General features: G+C 39.9%; 1 protein-coding gene across 1 annotated transcript in view; it reads left to right on the top strand.

Annotated features, from left to right (window-relative positions):
• glceb (glucuronic acid epimerase b) overlaps positions 1 to 27608 on the top strand; it is a 59315-nt gene that overhangs the window by 12858 nt on the left and 18849 nt on the right. Inside the window, exons 2-3 of the mRNA XM_019275841.2 lie at positions 14921 to 15045; positions 24781 to 25310. Coding sequence (XP_019131386.1) covers positions 24794 to 25310 — 517 coding nt within the window. The 5' untranslated portion in view covers positions 14921 to 15045; positions 24781 to 24793. The remainder of the gene's footprint in view (positions 1 to 14920; positions 15046 to 24780; positions 25311 to 27608) is intronic.

The raw sequence follows: 27608 nt of genomic DNA, 5'->3' as shown, positions 1-27608 counted from the left end.
TCCAGCTTCAAGGGCTCAGTGATTGAAACTTATGTAGTTAAATGTCTCTGGGCTGCCATTTTACATCACTCGAGCCATCCACTCTTGTATGTGGATAAAACACGTCTTAGCTAATTGTTTTAATTGCCATCTTTACAACTCATCACCGCCAATATTGCAAAACTGGGAGACTGTGAAGCTCTCTCATCTTGCCTGAAGAAAATTAGCCTTCCACGACCCTTCTTTGCCGTGTCTCTGCCTGACATTCACACTTGATTAGGCTTGCAAATGAAGTTTTCCTTTTTTTTAAGGTAACCTTGGCCTCAGAGACCTTTTAAGTCTTTATTGGATTGGCTGGACATATTAAGCTAGGAAGATGTCCCAGCAGTGTTTCGCTGCAGCGCCTGCTTCATCAGCCTTTCTTCATGGCTGTTTTGTAGCCTCGTGCCTGGACTCTTGTTAACGTCCGATACTTGGGGTACAGATAAAGTGCCGGGGAGGAAATGAGCCCCCATTTGATGAGACGAGTTGGAGTAAAGGTGCCTTATCTTTGAACCACTTAAATATGCATATCTTACTCTTAGTGATTAAACCACTGCTCATATTGCAGTCCAGTGAAGTCATATAACATATAGCGATGGCTCTGCATGTCCCAATAAACCACATGACAATGTAACAGTGAATATCTATGGGAAATTTAACCTAATTGTTGTTGTGCCATAAGAAACAGGTGCTGCAGCCGTGGTGTTATATGCATGAGAAGGCACTATTTATAAGGAGGTGAGTGAACATAAAAATAGAAGAGCCGTGTTGCCTCTAACTATATGCATCATGTCTGGTTAATTATGTTAATTAAAATCGCTGCCCGAGTTACTATTTGCCAAAAAACGTAGCACTACACTGTAAGTATTTGACTTCCCTTTAAAGCAAGAAAAAGCTATTGTTCTTGAGCGCTGGTTAAATTTGATACATAAATCTGTTTTATTGTTGTTGTTTTTTGTTATTGTTGAAAAAATGTGTCGTCTTTATATTACCAAAGAGGGTGATGGGAATTTTGTTTAATTATCTGGTGTCTGTAAAATGTCTGTTTTATTTATTTACTTGTAATGCATTAGCTGTACCAGAGCTAATCTACTTCCTATTGCTCATTTCCCACGTACAATTGAGCAGGACAATTTTTGTGATTCCAACAGCCTCTCTGCTAATGAGCCTCCACGCAAACAGGCAGGTCAAAGAGGATTTATATTGGTGGAGCTAACTGGTTGAATTCAGACAACTTTGTTCAAATGTTTTTCACAAAATGAGAATGCCATTTACAGCACGGCGGGGAAGTACAATAGGTCAGCACTGTTGCCTGACAGCGAGAAGGCTAAAATCGGCTGGCCTTTCTGTGTGGAGTTGTTCTCCCCATGAGTGGGTCTCATCTGGGTGCTCCAGTTTCCGCCCACAGTCTGAAGACATGCAGGTTAGGTGAACTGGAAACTCTAAATTGCCTGTAGATGCCCCCTCACAAAAACATTCACTCAGTTATTGTAAGTGTTATCGTACTTGTAAGTCTCAGCAAAGTCCCAGATGAATACTGTAAATCAGTGCTGGTAAGTTGATGGTGGAGAAGATCAGCTCTGGGTGAGAGTTCAGATGTAAAAGTGCCTCTTTGTTCTCAAAGGTTTGAGCAGGTTTCAGTCGATCAGACAAACACAAAGGGACCGGCTTCAAAAGAGATGAACAAATGTTTTAAATGTCTCCAGATCAGATTTTTGGATGGCTCAGACAAATTCTTGGATAGATTTCCCTCAGTTTAGTGGTTCAAAATCCAATCGCTTGTAATGTTTTGGTCAGTCCACAAGTAGAAGTGCCATGCTTGTACAATATCTGTCAGATAACATGCAGTATACTGCCTCGATTTGCCCTCTTAACTTAATTCATTTGAGTGTTGTGCTAGGAGACTCTATGAGCTGTTCATCTTAATTATTTCCGTGATGATTCCTGATTTTTCTTTGACACTTTTTAAACATCTGCCTTCTCATTATGAATGCCGCTGAGGTCTATAAGCAGCGGGAATGCTGACTGCACTTGCTGTCTCCGTAGAGCTTCACATATGAAGAAGTGCAGCTGAATAAATAGGCTTCGCTGTACCATCAAAGTACAGGCATGTCTCTTCTCCTCTGCTTCTCCACACTGAAATGTATACCCACGCCCGAGTAGCACATTTGCCATTCAGCTCAGCTCTGACAGCCCTGTTAGCAATGACGCATTTGATGGACCATGGCTATCTCAATGTCATATCTCCAACCAGCTTTATCCATCTAATATAAAAGGGACTAAGGGGAAGAGCCTTGTTTGTGTGGTATGATATAATGAAATCATACTGCAGATGGGTTGTCATAGATGTAGATATCTAAAAAGAAATCAAGCACAGTTGTCAGCTAGTAAATTTCAAGTTGCATTTTGTTGTTTAGGGTTCGGTTTAATGGACCTTTGGACTCATTTCTTGGTTGAGCATCATTAGCTACTTCAGAGGCCGGTTTCTGTCTTCAGATAGTGAATGAGGTCATTAAAGTTTCTGCCTGCAGTCGAGAAAGACATGCAGCACAACTCTGTAGGTCTCATGCTCCTCTGTAATATACAATCATACTCTACTGTGAGCAGTAAATTGAGATTTTGGATACTGACAGGTGTAGTGTTGCATGACTGTAAATATGGCATCTGTAAAATACAATGCATTGCATTGTGGGATTGTTAGATGCCATTTTTATTCCTCAGTGTGAGTTTTTATTGACTGTACAACATTATACTGAGAATTTGGCTCAAATAAAATGGTGGTGGATATAGTGCATTATACACACAGTGGCCACTTTATTAGATACACCACTATAATCTGTTGCAATTCAATACAACTGCTCTGCTGAAGATCACTGGTTCTCAACAATTCCTGAAATATCTTGTTTCAATATCAGCCTGATACGTAGACATATTCATTCACATAGTGCGCACATACCGTATTACCGTATTTTTCTGGACCATAAACTGCAATTTTTTTTTCCCACGCTTTGAACCATGTGGCTTATTCAAAGATGCGGCTTTTCTTTTGTTTGCTTTTTCAGCCGCCAGGGGGTGCTCTAACAGGAAGTGCAAAAACGAGACAGACAGGGGAAGTCAGTGCAAAGAAGAACACGCTAGTTTTTATTTAGCACATGCAACAAAAAACGCACGACAAAGTATTACTAGCGAATTATTTTCACACCCTCACCCCCTCATCATGGAAAGCACACAAAGAAGTTTGTGTGATGCAGCTTTTAAGTTGAAGGCCATCGATCCGGCTATCCAGGAAGGAAATAGAGCTGCTGCACGTAAGCTTGGCGTTAATGAATCCATGGTGAGATGGCAGCGGGAAGAACTCATTCAATAATAAATAAACATTTACGGTACAAAATCTTTCTGTGTATCCGGTTAATATCTCATTTCTCAACCTGGATATTGTCGGCTTATAGTCTGGTGCGGCTTATATATGTAAATTTTTATTTATGCATTAATAAAAAACCTGTGGGTGCGGCTTATATTCAGGTGCACTCTATAGTCCGGAAAATACACTAGTTAAAATGTGATGTGACGAATGTGACCATTAGTTTAACCTCGCAAGCTGAGGTTAAACGAATGGTTCAAAAACTTTGCAGTTGTGGCTCCAAGCAAGAAAATATTGCAGAGAGGATCAGTGCGGATCAGGAGAACTCCTTTAACACAGAATAAGCTCTGAGCTCTGATTCTTTAACCGGTCAACAATAAATAAGGAATAAATCTGCCTCCTGTTTAAACGAACGCCTATGCTGCTAGATTTTAATGTCTGTCAAAATAGTGGTACTTGGAGAGACGAATATTTTCTGAGGTGGAGAAACACTGCATTAGATTGTACATTAAATGTGTAAGTTAATAGGGGGATTTGTTTTTCAGGTCTGTCTTTTTAACTTAACCTGAAATTAAGTTGTAAACAATCCTATCAATGTGTCAGTGTCCACCAGCCAGGAGAGCAGAGACAAAGACCTACCAGGAAGGAAACACACTCAGAGCTTGATGTAAAACAAGCACGCACATTTCCAACATGTGAATTATTATTCCTGAAAACTGCTTTGGAAAACGTGTGTATCGCACACATAATTCAGGCAGTGTGTTCACACAGTTTTCAAGAGGTGAAATGATGAAGTGAAAATAAGTTTTGTCTTAATTATGAAACACTGGAAATCATAATCACATGTTTGTCTGAGATTCTGTATTTGCATAATGGTTGTAGGGTACATGTGGTGATTTACTGAAAAAGGTGCAGTAACACGTGCTATAAATGGCGCTATACACTGCTGGGTAATGACAGCCGCTCTCACATTATCAGAAAACCTCACTAATGTGACACAGTAAGTTAAATTGCATTGCTTACTTTGTGTTTGTTATTGTCTGTTATTAGAAGATTGGTGTAGCAGGCGGACATATTGATGTGCAAACGAGATGAAGGTCGTGTCTGCATCGTGGGAAAGATAAATCTGGCTCCGACACGTGGGTCCCGTTCCACATCAGCTGATAATTGATAAAACAGAAACATGCGTGAGCCAAGCTTTATAAATCTGACACAAAGGAACACATATGTTTATTTCTGTCTTTTGTGCATACACAGTTTTAGTCGTGAACCCACACAGAGTCTTATGCATCTATTTTTACTAATTTGGCTCGCATCTCTCAGTTATGGAAATGTCATCAGCGATTGCATTAATGGTAACGAATCATGGTGTTAACATGCAGAGGGAAAGACCCTCTACCTTTTTTTTTTTTTTTTTTTTTTTTTTTTTTGCGTGAGCCGAATGGACTTCCTGGGAATGATTGAGGGGGCTGATAGACTTCTGGACAGTGTCAAAGAACTGGCTTGGTCTCATTGCACAATCTGTAAAACTAGAAGATTACATTCTCGAATCACCAAAATTACAAGCAGACGTTAGTATAACAGGCTTAATTCCCTCAACTTATTCCTGAGTGGTCTCAACACATATGATGTGTGATAGACTGAGGGGGAAGAAAATGGCCTAAGAGCTGTAGAGAGGTTGAAGCGATTTATCTGAGAGCAATTACAGGGCAGAGAGAAAACAGAAGATTGACAGGACACCGCCACCCTGACTGGAGTAATAATTTGCTTGGAAAGGCCACTTATAGGAAAGACTGCAGAATATAGCAAAGATGAGGTCTGCTGGAAAGAGCAAATTTTACACCACCTCAAGGCTTTTTAGCTTTCACATTGCCAGACATGTTCAACCATGTTGCCGAATGGCCCGCAGACGCTTTACATTTCTGGTAATTTCTAAAGCTCGGTGAGCTAAGGTGCTTTACATATTAAATTTCACAACAGACTCATTATCTCTCTTGTGACTCGTGACTTGTATTTCTCAGATTGAATGTGGAAGTCTGAGATGTTTCAGCCAAAGATCGGATTAAAGACCTCCCTCAAGGTCAACAACCTCTTTTCTTCTGTGACTGAGGGAAGGACGTATTGCAAGAGACGTGTTATCAGGCTAAATCTAATCTTTTTGCAAAGTGATGGTTAATTTTCTCCCTGCGACAGAAGTGCCGTTATTGAATTAGCATGTTTGTCTAAGAGTCACACAGAGAAAAAACACAGCGTGTCTTTGTCTTTCAGTCGGGAACTTGCTGTTTCTGTAATTATTCCAGCAAAGACTACTGGTGATCTAATCATTTCATTAGGAACTTGACCTTAGATTCCTCTAGAGAGAATTGAATGAAATGCTTCCCTCTCCCACGCAGAAATCATAGCAGAGATTACTACTCTGCTTCCTGCCTCTGACCCTCCTTCATCAGGAAATGCTATCTTTCCATACCCACGTCCTCTTGACTGCTCCCCTCCCAGAAGGGAACAGAAAGTAAATCTTCAATCAGGTTGCAAATCAGGGTTCAGTTTAATATTGAAAAGCGATTGAAATCAAAAGCAGGATTAATTGATTCTCTTCTTTTTGTATATAACAGTTGTTCCTCACAGTAAGTTATTGCTATTTAAATGAATCATTTAAATTTTATTTTAAGGCCTAAATGTGGTGCATTGAGGATACTATGTATCTGATGTTTTTAAAGAAGAAATGAAAATGTAAAAGACAGGGCAAAAAACAATGTTTCATCAACAACGATGATGCTGTATTTACCACGTCATATGCAGGATAGAAAAAGTGTTTTACTAAATCATAAGCACACATAACTGTAAACCTTTCTAATAGAAATGAGAAGAAATCATCAATTAGGTTAACTTCTAATATAATGAGTTGACTAATTTAACATTGTGTTGAACAAAACCATTTCCCATGATCCCCCTCTTAAAAAATAACTTTCCTCTCAAACCTCCACAGGAAATGTGTTTTGAAAATCCAAGATCACAGTGTAGGCGGTAAAAAGAAATGTTTTACGATTTAAAAAAAAAAGAAAAAAAAAAAAGAATGGATATTGATTATTAATAACTCCTCAATTTAAAAACTGGTGTATTTTTCTACAATATGCTAATTAACAACAATAAGTAATTACCTAAAATTACAAGAATCTAATATATGCACTCACTTTAATCAAAACTTACCTTGAAAGCATGTAGTCATTTGGCTCAGACAGTGCAGTCGTGTGATGCATGCACAGAGTTAATGGGAAGCTGAAAAATGATCTGTACTTGTAATGGAGGATTGTGCAGCTGTGTGTTGTTTTTTTTTTTTGTTTTTTTTTCTCCCCCCAACCAAAATAAAATCACAATTAAAAGGTTCGACTTTTATTTAAAATTGTATCTGCAGCTGCCTCCTACTCCTCACAGTGCTCTAGCACAGAGCAGTGAGGATATTTAACTTGCTTCTGAGTGCAGTCGATGTGGTCTGCACTAGGTGAGACAACTGAGTTTGCCTTACTTGAGTGTGCCTGTTATGATAAATGACCTGAAACATTTTGGCGCCCCACTTTCCTCTTTTTTTTTTCTATTTCTGTCCCTCTCGTGCTATCTGTCTTTTCAGTTAGAAGTCTTGACATTTTAAGAGCAAGACTCTGATTGAGGGATAATGATATATGCAGAATTCAGAGAGGAGAAGAATAACCTCTGCCACCCTCCTCTCTCAGAAGCCCTTTGTTCCCATGTCTTTACTTCTTCATTCCGTCATATCTGCTGGAGATTGAGCGATATAGACCATCAAAGCCTTTTTGAAGCTTCCCACTCCCTTCCAAAATCCTTTTGATTTCCGACAGCATTAGCTGCTTAATATTCCAAACTAGTCGGTGGCCTTTTCAGAGAACTAACAAGGTTCTGAAGATGCAAGTCTTGTCTTCGTGTGAAAGGCAGCTGGGGCACAGCCCTCTGCATTTGCAGAGCTCACACCGAGGTGTCTGTGCTACTAACAAGTTCAAAGCTGCTCGTCAGATACACAGAGGCCGGCAGGACATGTTCTTGTGCCAGTTGTCTTTCTGTACTTTGTCTGCAAGAATTCCCACCCTACGTCCTTCAAAGACAAAATATGTTTTCCTGCACTGTAGGTATGACTCTTTATTTTTGTTTTATTGCTCAGGTCAAAGGAGTCAGGAAACAATAGTTTGTTAGAACATTTTACATTTGGACAGATCTGCACCATTTTAGAGCTGAGACGTTGAGCTGATTTATCGGTTGGACGATCAATAGAAAATTCATTGGCAGCTATATTGATGGTTTCCTTTCAAGCAAAATTATCTCTGGTCTAAGGGACTTGTTACCTTTTCTGTTTTATATCATTAGCCCTGTTTCCATCCAACAGAATTTCAAGTAAGAAAATGGAAATGAATGCATCTGTTCCATCCTACAGTCATTCACAAAACAACAGTTCTCCAGTTGTACAACCAGAACATACAGGCGCAACAAGATATTGTAATTGAAAATAAGCCAATCGAAACCTCAACCTTTGAGAAACCTCGGAGGAAACATGACAGAACGGGTTTGTTTCATGTATTAATGTGAGGAGGGTTACATCAGATCTGTGTGGAGAGATCATGGATATGTTGATAGAGCCATGAGAATGCCGAGGAGGCTATCATAACAAACGTTAATTATTCGCTATGTAAGAACGTTTTCAAGAAAAGTGTTTTCATCTCCTGTTAAGTGCATTAATTCTTCTTTGAAAAAGGCAAAAATCACCTCAAGTGAATGTATAAACTGTAAAATTGAGGAAGTTCTTTTGTGTTTTGCTGCATCCATCAATTCATCAATTTCTAATGTGACACAGGGCTATAGTAAATGAATGCCTTAAACAAACCAAGCGATTTGAAGACGTCATTTTCTCTTGGGAAGTTGTGTTGCCATTATTATTTTTAACCTTTAGACTAAACGATTGATCGATTTAAAAAAAAAAAAAAAAGAAAAAGAAAAAAGCTATCTGCGAATTAATCAGTAGTGAAAATAATCGTTTCTTACTTTCAATTCAAACACAACATGATGAGCTTCAACTCCAGGCTAGCAGCAAAGTAATATATGTGTGCTAAATGAAGTCTCATGTGGTCGCTACATTACAGTTTCAGCTTCCACATACTTTATGAGATAATGAATAATTCCTGTGCCTTAACTGGCTTAATGCTGTTGCTAAAAGTTGTTGTTTGTTTATATTTCTTTGCTGCTTCTGTGACTCATTGCTGGAATATGATGGTATAGTCTTCCGTCGCCAGCTTTTGCCTACAAGCATGAAAGCAAATTCACTTAAGAGAGCACCACGGAGTCTTGACAGGCACCAGGGGTATTTATTCAGCTTCCAAAAACTTCCAAACTCTTATTTACTTTCATCTTGGCTTCCTCTGGCAAGCTTGCCTTTGCTTCCTCCCACTCCAAGTCTTATCCTCTCATCCGTCTTAAGTTTAGAGTTGGAGTGCAAAGCAGGAGTGGCTCTCGGAGACGCTTCAGTTTTCAAGTTTCTCTGTTTTGAACTGTGTTTGCACACCGACTCCACCTGCCTCCCCAGAGCCTGTTGGTGCTTGTTGCCTCATCCTTCAACTGTGTCACTCGTAACGCTGATATCGCCCTGATCTAATGACTGAATGCTAAAGTAGCTCAGCGTGTATTTTAAATAAATAACATGATACTACAGGTGAAGTGTTGAGGTAAATTGTTTTTTTCTCACAAATGGAAAAACATTTCTGTATGGGAACGAAAAGAGCTAACAGTGGGTGAACAGCTGCGCCAGTCTGCAACAAACCCACACTTTTTTTTTTTCACAGGCATAAAAAAGGGAGCGACAGAGCCCCTAAATGTATGCAAAGCACCACTAAATAACATCAGAATTTACCGTCTATATACTTGAACACTTGTGACAGCCACAACGCATCTCTCAGCATGTGATGCGGAACCACTGAAACCCTCTTTGTTCACTAAATCCAGTGTGAAAATTACCCTAATGTTTTGAGAGTTGGAAGAGGTTGGCATGGGGCCTGTGCTTTAGGAGAATATGCTTAGCATTGGTGACGAGCTTGGGCCCAGAGGTTTGTGGCTTTTTCATTGATTGCCTGGGATAAGAGGTTCATAAAGCACAGATTGAGGCCTGGTTTGTTTTGGAGAGTTAAAGTTAAGATCTTATTTTGGCCGTGTCTTTACATTTGGCAAATTTCTTTGATTTAAATTAGACTGTTATTACACATGTATTCTTTCATTGCAGTGGCCCAGTAGCATCATTTTTATCACATTTGACAGATCATTATAAATCTGTGATTAGCACCAGTTCAATTACCTTTTCAAGAGCACATGTTTTATTTAATCTTTCGATATAAAACATGCATAAACTAAATTAGCCTGAAAAGAGACACTTTCTCTTTTATGTCCCATCCAGTGACCATCCAGTGTCCATCCTAGTCAGTTGTTTTCATATTGATCATTTGGGGTGATTTTTTTTTTTTGGGGGGGTGAAATGTTTGTCCTGGTATCTGTCTTCTCAAATGTGAGGATTTGTTACTTTTTTTTTGTCCTATATGACAGTAAATTCAATATTTTTAGGTTTCAGACTGTTGGTTGGACAAAACAAGCAAGTTGGAGACAGCCCCCTGGGCTAGAAGTTGTAAATTACATTTTCACACCTATTGTTATATTAACATAATTATAATTAAGTTAGTTGCAGCCCTTGTCTCTTAAAACTGACAATTGAATCTGAAAATATGTGTATCACAATGCCTCTGGTGTGTGTGTGAAGAAGCCGATGTAACATCTAATAAGAAGTGATCACATTTAATCAGTTAGCTCCGGCTCTGCAAGCAGAAATCTCAATTAAGAAAAGCTTTTCACTTTGCAGACTCAGATTTCTTGGATATAGCTCCGGGCATCAGATGGTCAATGATGGTTGGCACCATGGTGGCATCAATGGTGCGATCATTCAGTTTCTGGCCAGCCATTAACTCCCCAGAGAAAATGGGTATATTATGAATACCCAACAGATGGGTCTCCGTCTCTCTTTTTACCCCGACTACAAGTCCTGATAGATGGCTGCTTGTGTCAGGATGGCAGCAAATGAGGAGCGACTAAAATAATTAATGACCTAATATCATTCTCAGTCAAGCCGCTGTAAAAGAAATATCCTCAGCCTAATGTTCAAAATGTATTCACAGGAGAGAGCCATAAAGTTGATGATCGTGATTCATATGCGAGGTGTCACCCCCTTGCTTAAGAAAGGTCGATTAAATGGGACAATATGTAAAGGCTATGAAAATGGTGTCAGCACAGTGCTAAGCTTTGAGAGCCACATGCTAAGCCACCTTGAAGAGGAGTTGGAGTTCTCCTTGGCTTTCATTGCCCTCGATTACACATCCTTAAGAGATTATTTCTATAACTCATGCTTCAACTTTTCTTTTCTTATAAATTCAAGCATAAAAATCTTTGAAGAATAATTAATGTAATTGCAGTATAAGTTGATTTGTTTGTAGTGATGGCTGTTAGGGATGCAGCGATCCACTTTTTTCACCTCCGATACTGATACCGATATCTGAGGTTTAGTATCGGCCAATACGGATCCGATACCGATCCAGAAAAACAGAGTGGAATTACGGTAACAAATGGTATCATTGTGTGCAAAAGACTGGGATCATTCTTTCTTGCAAGGCAACATCAGACTTGACACTTATCAACAGTTCAATGAACTCTGCGTGCTTTCTGGTGTGAAATGTCTACAGGTGCTTGATTAAGTTGGTTGTGTTTATAACTTGAGGTTTTACCACCACCCCCTCGGAACATTTACTGCGCAGGTATTGCAAGTAGCCGTCGAGTTTGTTGGCTGAGGTGATGTGAAAAAGTTCCAGATAGCCGATCCATTCGCTCGCTCCATTTTGAAAACAATGTGGGCTTCCGCACAGCGTGTTGCTTGCGTATGATGTCACTCACAGCACAGTATAGAATTACACTGAACAGATCGGATGATATGAATTGGCCCCTTGTCATTGATACCTGATCTAGAATTTTCTTCAATATCGGGTCCGATACCAATATCGGATTGGTGCCTAATCCCTGTACAGAATGTACTTATTTCTAATATGAGTACTTCTGTACGTCCATCAACTCCAGTTTTTGCTTTTATTTATTTTTGGTCAACGCCAGTTTTAGAGGTGCATTCAGGCACAACTCTGCTCTGCGGTGAAAAATGCAGGTTTTTCTGTTCATTTGAATGGGGGTCGTCTATTTTGGCTGCCAAAAAACACAGCGACCTGCAGCAGAGAAGTTAAGCCAGATCTAAGTCAGGTCATGCTGCAGTCGCAAATCAGACCTCCACAGTCAGCCTGAAATGTCTCTGAAACTGAGACTGTCTAGGTGGATTTATGGACTAAACTCTGATACTGATACCTGTTGTGTTCTGACTCTGTTATTTTCACAAAACAGTGACACTAACTTTCCCTTGGTTTGTGTCCGATAGTTTGAGAGAGATGGCGAGAGCAAGCAATGGTCAAGAGACAGAGACAGTCAATGAGAGTGAGGGAGCGCTAGCATTATTCATGTTTTGAATAAAACAATTAAAAAATAGACTAAAACATGTTTTACATATTGTCACAATCCCAAAAAAAAGCAGTAAACTGACATTTAATTTTTGTCAACAGTTTTAAAAAGATGTCCTATTTCTATATGCAGGCTCTCCTCCACCACGTCGTGTAGCAGAGTTACTAATCGATCACCTGCTGAGCTGAATCAGACGGATCGTGATGCATTGTGTCTCATTCCCTGTAGCTGCCAGATGATGGCCTCTCACAGTTGCCTCATTTATTTGCCGTGTGATGACACATCATTGACATACTACACTCAGTATATATAGATGTATATGATGCACTTGATATAATTGGCTGGACAAAATAAAACAAACATCTCTCAGTATAACACAATTTAACAGCTCATACCAACTCCAGCCTCCAAAATGACCATAAAGTTTTCTCAATTTCTACATTATAACCAGGTAGGATTTATTGCAGGGCTGTTGTATTAGACTATTAACTATTTCTTCTGACGTCGGCAGAGTGCTGAAAACCACAAACAGGCACCACTGGGCTTTTAAAAAAAATATTATATCACTTCAAACATACGTGCAGATTATCAGGAAAAAATAATTATTCTCATTCGAGCTGGTTTGCAGTCCACTCTCACACACTCAGCCTCTGTGACACTTTGCAGGAGTGTGTACCGAAAAGCAGATAACACTGCCAGTGTGATGGTCCCCCCAGGTGTACTATTTTATAAGGCAACACATAACTACATGTAAAGGTTAGTTATTCTTGACTGTCTGACTGGTTGCTGTATAAGTGGATGCCTGCACAGTGGCTCAGCCGAGATGCTTCTTAAGCAACACAACACTATGTCCAGGTGTTCAGAGAGAGAGAGAGAGAGAAAGAGAAAGAGAGGGGATATCTGGAATGAAATGTTGGAGGGAGTGGTGCAGGATAAGCTCCGGGAAGAATGAGCTGCTCCAGACTGACGTTTACTCTCATTTTCTACTTCTCACCATCTGCCTGCAGCACATCTGCCTCGATACAAAAAAAAAAAAAAAGCATCAGTACGCCTATACAGTAGCCCTCTACTTTCTTTTCACTGTGGCTGGGTACAACATGTGCCATCTTTCAAATGAAGGCAGGTTACACACTCTCACACACAAACACACACACACATATCCTCCTTTTCTGTCACCGGAGCGCAATTAAGTCAGAAATATATAATTTAATATGAATTTATTTAGTTTCGCAGACCTTTTTATACACTTGAAAGCATAGACCGGAGGATGAAGCTACAGGTTTTTAACATAAATTGCCGTTCATTTTCTGTAATCTCGCTTCTTTAGTCGGGGTTGTGGGGTTCAGTCGCTCTGATAACAGGAAATCAAAAGGCTGGAAAGCTGGTCTTTCTGCCTCTTCTGTTGATCGCTATTTTTAGCTGATGAATTGAAGTGTGTTAATGATGGATAGGCCAGAGTTCTGGTTCAGCCGGGCATCGGCACTCAAATCTGTCTTCAAACTGGAGAGAGAGAGAAGACACTGAAGAAGAACATCGAGTTTAAGATACTGTGATTAATTACAGTGGCTGCTTTGACTTATTTAACTCGCTTCTAATTGGATTGCACATGTATATTTTAAAATGTTCTTGTTCAGTCCGTTTCGTCTCGTCTTATCCTCTGTTTCCTCTTCAAGTGTTGTAAAACTGCAGCGGGCCGTGCATTGATAGAAGGAGCCCAGCTGGTTTTATTTCTACAATATCTAATTTAAGTGCTTTGTCAATAAGCACATTTCATAAAAAGATCAATATGCCCTCTTTGATGTAGCAATTTAGCACCTTCTTTAGTTTAATAGCCTGTTTCAACAGGGGCTAGAAATACATTGGTGAGATTAATTGCAGAGTAAAGTATCCATGTCACTCTCTGCATATTTGCACTGATAGATTGGTTGTACATTAATGACCTCGCTGTCAGAAAGCCTATAAATTCATCATGGGTGCAATTACAAATATATATTTGTTTCCTCGTCTTAATTTATAGAGCGTCAATGTCAGAGTCTAAGGGGTATCGATTTAAGGTTATAATTAGGCACAGTGAAATAGAATTACAACAGTTAATAATTTTATTTCCCTCAGAAAAGTTTATATTGAAAAGCTGCTTAGTGTGCCGGAGCAATCAATCATAATTTACCTCCGGACACATTTAGCCTTTTTATAGGATTTCATGCGAGGAATGTGGAGCCTGTTTAGACCAGCACGGAGAATACTGAGGAATTCATTCGTCTGCATGATTATCAACCGAGCGGCGACTGTAACTGTGACACATTCTCCACCCCGATGCAACCGTGAATAGCATTAAGAAAGTATTTGAAACTGATGGAAATGGATGTGGTTGGGTAACAAATGTAGTTTTGTCAGTGGAAACCTCTTTGGCTGGCTTGGGTGTAAAGAGCAGAACAGCCCTCTAGGGCAGTGATTCTCAGTCTGACAGCCAGGACACACAGAAGGAGGCACAAGATGAATCTGTGGGTTTCCAAGACTGGGTGGGAAATAAATAAAGCACAAAAGTCTGGTGTTATGTTCTTTTTTTTTTGGACTTTTTGTGTGTGTGTGTGAAATACAGTAGTTCCTCCTTGTTTGATTACTAAAAATAATTTAAAAGGGAAAGAAAATCACTCCTTGTACAACTTGTGTTGAGGACGAACATGTTGTCTTTGAATCATGAGCAAAAAAGCAAGTGAATGACTGTTGATGGAGACTTTTAGTCTTCTTTAATGGCACATGATTAGACTTGATAATCTCACATATGCATATCTTTCACAAAGGGAAAAGAACTTTAAACAGCATGAACAAAACCAGGGAACAATGATATCTGTGCATACTATATGTTACAGTTTGGTATGTTTATGTTTATATATATATTTATTCTTTATAACTTTAAACCACCATAATAAAACCCCATGTTCTCCTCAGTCATGTTTAGGTGTTGAAGAAACTGCGAGCAGAAAGCACCAGAAGAACCAGCTGTGGAAAGACTCGGTGGTGAACGTCAGCAGGATGTCCAGCCAGTTGGCCATTTCTTTGTGAATGGATTAGAGGTCAGTATCAGCATCAGCAGAGTTTTATGAAATAAATGTACCGTATGTGATATGATATAACATACTGTACATGCAGTATAGTGTCTTCTGTGTGCTAAAGTTGTGCAGGCTTCATTACACGGACAAATTAAATCCTAAATTCCTTCTTGCTTCCATATCTGCTGTGAAAACAGCTCTGCAGTCTTTGCTCGTGTGATGAGATGATTAAGCGTAGCTGTTAGAAGTCTCCCTAAGCTCTGCATCCCTCCTCTTGTCATCACTGAATCATCTTTGATAGCATAAGGAAAGATGGAGCTCTTTGAACTAACCGTGGGTTCATTAGGTTGTATAACACAGATAATTGTGTGCCTGCATGAAGAGAAAGTGCTGGACTTGAAACGCCGACACACCCCCATACAGCACTGTTATAATCTCTGGATAATGGCACACCAGCTCATACCACGGCTAATATTTGAGACAGTGAAGTCGCATAGGTAATGTGACAAAAGCATTTGTGTATTTTAAAACCATTGGATGATCATTTAGTGTACGGTAATGTTTGTTGCATATGCGTCCATATTTAGTTAGTCTGTTGTTCACATTTCAGCAGTTTGGCTGATTTCTGTCGATTTTTTTATTTTTTATTTTTTGGCCTTTTCAAGCTTTATTCGCCATAGGCAGCTGAAGGGTGACAGGAACGTGGGGAGAGAGACGGGGAATGACATGCGGTAAAGAGCCACAGGTCGGATTCGAACCCTGGGCTTCCGCAGCAAGGACCGAGCCTTCGCACATGGCTGCTCTACCAACTGAGCTAAACGCCGCCCCCCTCTGTTCTATTTTTGACGAATGACGCAAGCAGCTCACGTCAGTCTGTACAGAGCATAGAGAATCTGGTCGACTTTTAGAATAAAACACCCTGTGCAAACTTCCAACTCTGGAAAAAAAAAACAGCCGAAGAAAAACAACCTAACTGTGTAGCATATTTACTCATGGTAGAAGCCAATGAATCAAGGAAAAACGGCCAATTTTGAGCAAGTTAACAAAGGCTGGCAGGCAAAACTCTCTGTTTCTGAAACGCTCATGGTCGTGTGGAGAACAGACCAAAACAGCGCCACGACCATGTCTTGACAGATCCAGATTCTCGTTGCAGCATTTGTAGACCATGTGTTATAAATCCTACCATAACATGATCTGTTCCTTAGATTTTAAATATCTTTTTCCTTTCTTAGCCCTCAGCATCCTTTGCCACTCCCTTTGTCAGATCCACATTTATTCCTGTGATGTTGCAGGACAAGCAGTTGCATCTAAAATGATGCATAAAGGTCTTGTTTATATTTTTTCCTCTTGTCTCCCCTCCATTTGATTAGGAGTTTGCTTAATCCCTCAGTAGGGCTCAGTTATAAGCTTGTTGGTAATGACCTGCTTAATCCTCCTACTCGAGATAAAACACACAGGCGCATTAACATCAAAGCAGTTCCCTCACTTCTCGGCTGCCTCTAAACAAAGCTTTATTGCCTAAAAGTCTAGCTGTTGCTGTATTGTGTTGATGTGAGTGTGTTTGTCCGGGGGCCATTGTTTTTAACACAAAGATTTTGGTCTTAAGTTGCACGTTTCGCAGTGACAGGATAGATCACACTTGAGACCACCGCAGTGTGACCGCGTTACACAGAGCTGTGACAAATAGTCAATTAGTTGACTGACAGTAAATTAATTGCAATCCATTTTCATAATAGGTTAATTATTTTCTGTTATTTTTCAGGCCAGCATTCTCTGCTTCCAGGTTTTCTTTGTCTTGTGTTATAATTAACTGAATATTTTTGCATTCGGGGCTGTCGGGAAACAAAACGAGCGTGTAGAGGCCACCTTGGGCTTTAGGAAATGATGTTTTCTCTCTATTTTCTGGCGTTTTATAAATGTTTAATCAACTAATGGATATTCTGAAATTAATTTACTCTGAAAATATTTGTTAATTGCAGCCCTGGTGTCACTACATTTGGTGACTTTTGAGAGCCCTTTAGCTACTTTATTTTCAAAACCACCCTAACAACAAATCAAGTGGCTGTTGGGCAGACATTAGTGACAGTACGATCATCAGTTTTCCTCAGTGCCGCCTCATGAATATGCACACCTCTCTGCTCGCTGTGGCTGCAACTCTGTGGTTTCGGCTGCAGTCAGTAAAAAAAGACAGAGGACCAGGCCAAATCAGGTAACTGCACATTCCGCATTTTTAAGAAATTGCAACTCATTGTTCTGGTTACTAAGTGTACTTTACCAACACGCAGGTCCAGGTAACCTTGCCGTCTTTTTTTAGTTACAATCATGACTTAGCGCCTTCTTTTACAACTCTTTTTAAAGGTTCAGCTGCATCTGGACTATAAAGATTAATGACTGGATAACTGACCTCAGATCAGCGTCTGCTTTGATATCTGCGGTTCTTTCTTGTAGTTTATAACCCTTCATAAAAATTTTTTATTTATATAGCGCCAAAAGTTATTACATGACGTCTCTTTCTCTTTATCGTTATCTCTTTTCATAAAGAGCGGGTTTAGACCATACTTTGACAATACTCTGCAATGCATTTATGGAGACTCAGCGATTCGTACCATGAGCAAGCACTTTGCAACGTTGCCAAGGAAAAACTTCCTTTTTTAACAGGCAGAAACTTTCAGCAGAACAGAGTTCAGGCTAAATAGATAAAGAGAGATGCAGCAATAAAATAATGATAACTATAAACTTTTATGGAGCTATGACCAAAGGTAGTAATGACGTTAATCATAATAATAGCATATGTAGTGGACGACATACAGCAGGATACCTGCAAGACAAGAAAGCAGAAAAACTCTGTGGAAGAAGCAACGCTGGTAACAGGCTTTAATGGGGCGTGAGCGTGTACAGATGGAGAGAAGAGCTCAGCGCATCATGGGAAGTCCCCCCGGCAGTCTAGTCCTATAATCAGCAGGTAGGATAGCATCACTAAGGGATCGTTCAGGACTCGCCTGAGCCAGCCAGCTGGATTTGAGAGCGCAGTGTTCTAGTGGGGTAATAGGGTCCTATGAGCTCCTTAAGTCATAATGGTGCCTGACCACTAAAAGCTTTATTGGTAAGGAGAAGGATTTTAAAACGATGTTCTTGATTTTACATGTAGCCAGTGCAAAGAAGCAAATATTTGAGAATCATCTCCTATACTTGTGTTCCTGTGGCGTAGTAGAATAGTTTATTTTGTTCACCGACACTTTGAATAGTGTTTTTTGACAATAATGTATAAGAATAATATCATGTGAGTGTTGCAACAGGTCAAAAAACAGATATATAGTAACTTTTCCCACCTAGTAGAAGGTTGCTGTAGATAAAGATGCTAAGATGTTATTTTTTTCCCCTGTCAGTTGTTGCCTCGAATTCACCCCGGTGCCTACACAGTATCATAATCAGGCTCAGAACCACAACAGACACCCACAATACATATGTACACACACACACACACACACACACACACACACCAGCCCGGCTCCACACAAACTAACATGCCTCACAGCTTCGGCATAAGCTGATAATTTACAGGCAGTCTCAAACCCCTACCTTACTTCACCCGTGGAGCAGAGCAATGAAAATGTCAGGAGTTTAGTTAAGGCTACAACACCTGCACCTCACGCATTCATCGGGCTTGTGCCCCAATTGCTCCCCAAGGGTGGCTCACGAGCACTCTGCTTTTATTGCCGCGATGACTGCTTGTGATTTTTTTGCACCAGAGGACAGCGGGAGAAGTAAACAACTCCATTCACTCATCCCTATGCTCAGTGCTGCAGCAGTTTCTGACATGTTGTAAATGTTGTTTGCCAAATTCTGCACCGGGGAGACCAGCAGAGATGATCAGCTAGTTAAATCTGAAGTGCATTTAACGAGGTTACAATGTTTTTTGTTTTTTTTTATTTCCGCTGTTGAGGAATCATTTGAAAACATCTAACCCTTCCTCATCAATGACAAACAATCGTTGTATTAGGAGCCTGGTAGACTTTTTCCCAGCCTTGTTACTGGGGGATTTGGGGGATAAAGACATCAAATATTTGCATATGTTAAAAAGAAGTCAGGCAGAATTAATACCCATAGGTTTAAGCCGGGTAATCACTTGCCGCATATGATGAAGCAACCACCAGGGCACCCAGAGTTTCCTCGTGTTCCAGTCCATCACAGCTCAAAGGCAAAAGCTCACAATCAAAGTCTTAAAGCCTTTGATGATCTGCAGGAGCAGCAATAAAAGTTATTATTGGACCATGTGGAGTTCAAGAATTCAAGACGTGAAGCTGCTCATCCTGTCAGTCTGTGAAGCAGCTACAGTGTCGGCAATATCACGCAGGACTTATCGTACTTATCTTTTATAAAGTCAGATGTGACTTACTGCCAGCTTGTCACTGTAAGTGGTTAAATATAATGCCTGTTTCTGGTGCCCTGGTTATGATTTTTAAACAAAATGGTAACTATACCACTAAGGCTGCAAATACTGACTAATTATTATCGATTAATCTGACGATTATTTTCTAGTTCCTCACTGGATCCAAGAAACATATATAATGTTTCCAAATAGTAGCAGTAACAGTATATACAGTAATTCACTCGGGCCATTTTCTATTGATAAAGCAAGTTACTTTGAAATAAAGTACTGCTGCTTTTCCCTCCTAGCCTCCTGCCTTTGTGTTAAACTAAACGTAGCACACACAATATGTGACAGGCCTGTATATATGTAAAGGGATGTTTATCTTAATTATAAATGGGTCGGTTGTTTATATAGGGATTAAATAAGCAAGTGGCTCCACATCTTCCTGCTCATCTTGAGTGAGGAGAAAATTATTTTAAGACACAGAAGACACACACATATCTAAACTGTAAGATTGTGTCTATAGTGCAGTTTTATTAAGCAAACATTATTATAAAACCTCGAGATTGTGGGAGTTATATAATTTGAAAATATCACAAATTATTCAAGAGTAAATACCTTGCTGAGCACGACTCCAAAGCTAATGTACTGTATAATGACTACAGTGTTTAAAAGTTTTTGTTTTGGCTGGAACTAGTTTTGACTTTGCAGTCTGTGAAACTGTCGGTGAAATATGTGTGCACGGGTCAGTGCACAAGGGGGGGAAAAAACAAGAAAATAAGAACAATATGCCAAGGTTTGAACATCTAAGGTATTCACAAAGAATGATCCCGCCACATAAAAGTCTCAACAAGGTACTGCTTGTTATTTCAGGCACTTTTCAATTTCCTGAGGTGGGACACTGGGGGCATGTAAACTGAAAAGCTGCTTTTGTTTTCCAGTGTCATTTTCTTTAATCTGTCAAGCACAGAAGACTTTTTTTTTTTATCCTCCAACGGGATTGTCTTTCACCTCCTGTCCAGTTGGCATCTGTCTGTTTTTATATATTTTATTGCCGGGTGTAGTTTTCCTTCCAGATCAAAAAAACATGTTATTACCAGAGGGATTATATCTATGGAACACTTCCTGAGTTCAGCTGATAACCAGTGGATTACAGAAAAAGAAACTTCCACCCTTATGGATCTATCTGATGAAGTTTAGGTAAATAAAACCTGGTTAAAGGTTAGAAAAGATTATCTTTATCTTAAAAAAAAATAACATGGACGGTTGGTGTTGAGTTGATATATTTTGTACTCTTAGCAATTCACTTCTTAACAGGTTTAACAATGCCACGCGAGTCCTGTCTTTTGTCTTTTGTCTGTTGTCAGGAAGACCTTAACATAAGACACTAAATAATGAACTGATTATGATGTTTGTATTTTTCTGGTGAAAACAGAATAAATGGAAGTGCCTCTGAGTCAAAACACACCAGAGACAATGCAGCTACTGTTTGAGCAACTAGCTAAATGTTTGTTTGTTTGTTTGTCTTGTAATTAACCTGCAAAGCAACAGATATGATGTTACAAACGTCGTCATCTGTGGAAACGGTGACAGCGTTGTTACACTAATTAAATGTTCAGTAGAAATATGGGAGAAGTGTGTTGGCTTTATGGCAGCCCTTGAATCCATATTACATATTTATATATTAAATATGGAGTGTGAACTAATGTGCATAGGTAACAACAGAAAAGAAGTCTTGATGGAGGCTCAGGCTGCATTTAACTCACTGGTGAAGAGCCAGCACACATTTAGAGAGGACTGGTTCAGGTCCGCTTACGGTGAGAAGATTATCCCCCACCACCAGCACCGCCCCTCGTTTTCTGAGCTCTTAACTGTGTCTTGAGTGAGTTCTGTCATCATGAAACATGCTTGCAAGAAGCCCTGCTAAATTTATCACTCTGTGACAGCGAAAAAGTGTCATCTCGTCATTCTTTTTTAATGTGGCTGAGTTTTATCTGCCAATATTTTAAATTTACTGTAATGAAATATAGAACACAAAAAGTTTTCGCTTAGTTTAGATTTCTTTCTTCTGCAGAAGAAATGTCCAGTTGGTTTCAACCTCTAGTTTTAACCACATAGAAATGCTTTTTTGTTTGTCATATACGGTTGAGGCAGATTGTGATATTACCAAAATCAGGAGGTTTATGATACTGATTTATAAACGAACTGCATCTTTTCCTACCTGTGACATCAACTCCTCTTCCAGTGTGCTTACTGCTGCTGCATCGGGGGTTTAAATAAACGCTAAGGAAATGGGATGTGGCTTCAGATGCATCGTTTAACATTCAGCATGAAGGATTAGGACGCACCCCATGCTGCAGTGTTTAAGCCCATGTCTATCCACCTTGAGCCTGAGCTCAACACTTGCGACGAATCACTATAAAAAGAGCCAATTATTTATAGTCAATCCCCCGACAGGGCTGGTCCTACTTATCTTTCAGGGTGCAGTCCCCAGGCCTTCCGCCTCACATTTTCAGCATTGTCAGAGCTCCCGTCGGCCCAATCTTTCATCACTGCGCCAGGCTGACATTTCTCTAAATATCAATGATAGTTTTTACGTGTGGCAATAATTTATCAGGCGCAGAGACGTGCCACAGTGTTTTTTCACCGCCGACTGGAAGACAACAGCAAACTTTTCATCTAGAACTTTTTATTGCGGTACAAAAATAATTCCATTGTTGAACGGGAGGAAAAGGAAAAAAAGGACACATCTCAACCCTTTTATTATACACGCAGAGCCTCGATTCAGGGTGTGGCTGTTACAGTTTTGCTCCTGAGTCTCAATTTATAGGGAGGCCATCCTTCATCTTCTACACTCTCAGCATTTCCTTGTTAAGGCACTCTGGAGGTCCACTTTCCTACTTATTAAGATCTTCATCCAAGACATACACTTTGTTTAAGAAGCCACTATCACTATACTGTGACTGCAATGTTGTAACACATCGACCAATCACTGCACATTAATTAAGCTGACCTTTAGTTGTGGCTAGTTTAAGATGAGATATTGAAAGCAAGGACATAATGAGTCTTCCTCTTGTGATCAGAGGACATAACTCTGTCGTCAGTGATAGTTCTAGCTGTAGGCTGTAATCAGTGTGGAGGAGGACACCTCCTCCAGGAGTATGTGTATCGATTTCTTGCTGGCTTTGTGAAAATTCCTGATTTGCTCTGTGCATTGTTTGAGGTCTCCATTCTTTATAGAACAAGGCCATCGGCAAACCTGAAAATAAAACGGGTTTGTGCAATCTCAAATGTTGAATGCATCTCCACGATTGATGAAATTAAGTCACATAAAAAATAGTAATCAAAGTTCTGTGCAGAAAAGTTCAGAACACATTCAGAAAATAGATAATCTGATGTAGACGAGACGTAAACAATCACGTCATAGCAGTAACCTTTCTGTTTCTTTAGACTGGATTTAGAAATATAGAGCTTAATTGTGCGTGATAGTGTGAAGCTTTTGAAAAGGGTAATTGGAGAGATCTAAGAGACCCAAAGATGCACTCTGTGCTGAGCAGGTCAGAGATAAAACTGATGCACTTTCATGCATTGCTGTGATATTAAACAAAAGAATCTTAAAAAATCATTTTAGTTTTGTCTAGTCAGCTCATTGCTTTCTTCCCAGGAGTACCACTCTTGTGTGTGTATAATAAATATATAGCTAATGCCAGCTGCCATTTTGTATATGCTAGCATAAAGACTTGAAACAAATAGTCTGGCTTTGTCCAACGTTCAAAATTCTTCTGACTAGCACCTCCAAAGCTCAGTATTTACCAGGTTATAGCTTCAATACATCCGAGAAACTAGGTGTGAATATGACAATTGGCTGTTTTACGGGAGGTTCTGTGTTTCTTGGTCAGGAGCAGTCTCTGCTGGTTGCCTGGCAACTGCTCTTGGCCTGGCCAAGAAATAGTCCGGTACATGAACTCCTGTTGAATAGCAAAGTTTTTTGTTGTTTTTTACACTTTGTTTTTTGTCAGAATGAAACAAATGTGATATATCCTGTTAATCAATCAAGCTTTAGAGGTTCGCCATCTCTTTTTCATGTGCAAGTCTTCATGCTAGCCTAAGATACCCGTCTCCTGCTACGGACTTACATGCAGATGGTAACAATGTTTTCATGAAACTAAGTAAGCAATAAAGGATTTTTCCAAAATGTCAAACTATTTGCAGATACAAGAGTGTGTCAGCTGCAGAAAGTGACAAAAACAAGTCACAAACATGATGGACAACCAAAAAAGTTTCACGCACCAGTTGCAGACAGTGATTGTTTGTTGGGTAGTAAGTGAGACACACTGGCAATCATAGCACAACCCAGAGCTTCTTATTGGTCACAAACCTGACAGTCGCGTACACGCACGTGCAACCACGTGAAATTTTGTGTGAAGCGTACGGCCGTAATTACCTGCAGACGTTTACCGTCTCTGTCCTTATGTCCTCATCTGACTCATCCATAACTAGACATCTTCCACCAAACAAAAGTGAGCATAAATATGTGTTTGACACAAATTACAACTTGTCATCTATTTAGGGGAAGTGGTTCCGAGCAGCATTCTCTCGGGTGACAGTGTAGCTAATTTGCATTAGATGTTCCAGTTCCTTTTCGTTGCATTCAAGTGATTTTTGATTACCACTGACCTCATTTAATTTATCTGGTATAACCACCATTGATGTAAATCGAATGACTTTTTTAGAGGCCTGGAAAAGTAAACTATTTGTACAAGTGCTAAGCAGCGTCGTGCTTCGTGTCACCAGGTCCCTAATCAGCTTTTTAAATGTACACATGCGTGACAAAGACGACAGGAATGCTGCGGGATGAAAGGAAAGATCATTCCAAATAGAAACACATCCTTATTTAAAAAAAAAAAAAAAGATAATGTATTCCATGTCTGACTAAAACTGACACTTAGTATTTGAGTGTTTGACAACCACACACACACACACAGCCTCTCCTTGTCACGGTCAGTGTCAGTCCAAATGCTCAGACAAAACCGTCTCAGAGTCACGACTCCAAGTCATGGGTAGAGGAGAAATCTGAGTCTACTGCATATGAAGGCAGTTTTTACAGTAACCATGTTGTGGTTTTGCCTGTTCCCTTCCAGTAACTTGGTCTCTTGTGCACATGTAAACGTACTCGCTCTCGGATGTTGGTGATAAATTTACATGTGCATCTTTTTCCACATCAGTCCTTCCTCTCTATTAGTGGTGATTCAGTATTATTTCACATCAGGCGGACAGTCTACAGTGCAGGGAGTTGTAGGGTATACATTTCTTTGCATGCCGATACCAGATGACTTGTTATCGAGCTGAAAAAGTCATGCATGCTCCTGTGTCTTTCTGTCATGCAGGCAAGTTGTCATCATGCGTTGCCTGGCTGCTCGGGTGAACTACAAGACCCTCATTGTTATCTGCGCCCTCTTCACACTCATTACTGTGTTGCTATGGAACCGCTGCTCCAGTGACACCTCACTACGCTTCCTGCCCCGTGCTGCTTTGGTGGCACCAAGTCCCAAGGTGGGAGATGCTAGCATCAGCAGCCAGCAACACCCTCCACAGCCTCCAGAGCCCCCGCCCGTTGTCGGGGTCATCGGTGGGATCAAGTATGAAGAAATCGATTGCCTGATCAATGATGAATCTACCATCAAAGGCCGGCGAGAGGGCGGAGAGGTCTACCTGCCCTTCAGCTGGATGGAAAAATACTTTGAGGTGTACGGCAAAGTAGTGCAGTACGACGGCTACGATCGCTTTGAGTTCCAGCACAGCTATTCAAAGGTTTACGCACAGCGCGAGCCCTACCACCCCGATGGAGTCTTCATGTCGTTTGAGGGATACAACGTGGAGGTCCGCGATCGAGTCAAGTGTATAAGTGGAGTTGAAGGTAAGACTTTTTAAAAAATGTTTATCACAGGAATGTTTGAGAATACTGTGTCGGATCTTAAGTTTAAAGTCACAAGAACACAAAGTCAATTGTGATGTGAATGTGAATATATTTTAAAACCCTGATTGTGTTCTGTCTGTTTAGATACTAGAGAAACAAATGTGACAGGCTTTTGAACCCATGCTGTTCAAGAAGTTGTCAGATCTTTTTTCACTTTTTCATATAAGATACCATAAAATGTTTAACATGCAAATGAACAGTCAAAACAGTCAACACACACATTTCTCATCACAGTTTTACTTTTCAACTTTTCAGTGGTGTTTTTCCCTCTCATGCCACATAAAGTAAACACCATGTTTCCACACTGGCGTTGCGTACACTGTCAGCCATCACCATCATTAACATGGCATTTCATGATAGCCTTTGATTTGTTTTACGTGTTTAATAAAGCCAACCACATCCACGAGAAATATAAGACTTCCTTAACGAGGTCTGCTTTAGTCGAGCGACGCGTCGTAAATTCTCTGCAGATCTCTCAGAAAGTGAATCTTTGATTGATTGATTACCAAGATAGATTAGATTTCAAAAGCACCTACTCAATCTCTGCCACCCTTTCCCAGACGCCATTAGCCTTTCTTGAACACTGACACTACCCAATGTGATTTGTGTCAAGTCAATTACAAACCTGTTAAAGACATGTCAGCGTTTCTTTGTGTAGAAATCTGGCTTGATGGCTGTTAAGTGAGTGTATGCCTTCCTGTTTCTTCACACTTCCACTGAGTGTTCATCCTCAAACTTGTTTTCTTTCCAAGGTTCCTTTTAAAATAATCACCAGGAAAGATCAATACCTCATTTAAAAAGGCTATTAGTTTAAACCACATTGTCACCAATATATTTCTGTGCAGCGCTCATTTGAAGAAGTGCCCCTGCCTTTAAATTACAAAACAGATATTCATTATTCTTCTTTTATTGTCAAAAAGCGAGAGCCACCAGTAAAAGAAAATGAGCACTGTCACACCAGGAACTCTAAATGTAGCTGTTGTTTTAAGTCCCTCACAACGTACCTGTACAAATACAAAAGTAGAAGTGATGTGATTCGTATGGCCACAGCCCGTAGTCAAAGTCCATTTCCACTGAAGAAGCAAGCTTTTGTTTTGGTAGGAAGATATAATGAAAGATGATATATTCACCGGTAAAGTGTCAGTCACAGAGGTTAGCTTGATGAATAATGATAGCCAGTGTCTATAAGAGCATTTTACCAGCCATAAATAGGCATTTTTGCTGAGATGGATAGTGCAATTTCCCACACTGGCATTTTTTTTTCTTTCTCGCGGTGACACAAAAAGAACAGCACAGTTGTTTTCTTTATAGTAAAACCTGCAACAGGCATGTGTGTCAGCCCGTCATACGCTGAAATATGAGGTGGCTCAGAAACCCTGATGTTTACTTGCTTAGTTCCAATGAGTTTGGTTAATATAATTAAAATGAATTGTTTTATTTCTGTAGTTCTCGCTACTCTTTCCTCTGAGCTGCAGTTCTACATAAGGGACTACTACGTTATACTACCTTTACCCACTATAAGCCATGTATGGAAGGAAACATATAGTGGAAAATAGGTCAGACAGGAATCTAACCAAATCTGTTGATACCTCTGGGCTGAGCAGCGGGAATCCAACCTATTCTCACTCTCCCTTTTCCTGCAGACCTTTTTCTTTTAGTAAAAAATAGAGAAATAGCATCTACACTTACATACCCACTGCACATACACGTGTATATGCACACAGAATTTAGCAAAGTCCATTAATTAAGCCCAAGGCTCCTTGCTATTTAGCACCCCACATGTGCAAGCATACACACCTCTCTTCAACTTATGCATATTTTCATAGGTGAAAATAGAAGTTCATTAATTAGCCTGTCACAGTCCGAGGTACCGCAGGGCTTAAACAAGGTCATGGGAGCATTTCTCTCCCAACGCACCTTGCTACCCATAGTAAAGTTATTTAACAGGACCCCTCAGTAATATTCATCAAATGTCCCGATGGTTCTTTTACATCACTCGAGCTTCTACCGAGTTCTGTCAGGATGTAACTTGTGTCAAGAGCCTATTTGACTGAGTTGGATGGATATCTCAAGCTTAAGCGGTCACTCACTTGTTTAAACTTTAAATATTTTAGATAAATTAGTCTCTTGAATGCTGATTTATGCTCAATGTTTTTATTATTAGACACAGTCATACAAATGCAGCACTTTTATGTGTCTTTACTCGTCACGTCTCCTGTAGAGCTTTTGTTTTTCTGT

Source organism: Larimichthys crocea, chromosome VIII (genome assembly GCF_000972845.2).
Source record: "Larimichthys crocea isolate SSNF chromosome VIII, L_crocea_2.0, whole genome shotgun sequence".
Taxonomy (NCBI): Eukaryota; Metazoa; Chordata; class Actinopteri; family Sciaenidae; genus Larimichthys; species Larimichthys crocea.
This window is presented reverse-complemented; position numbering and strand designations above follow the sequence as displayed.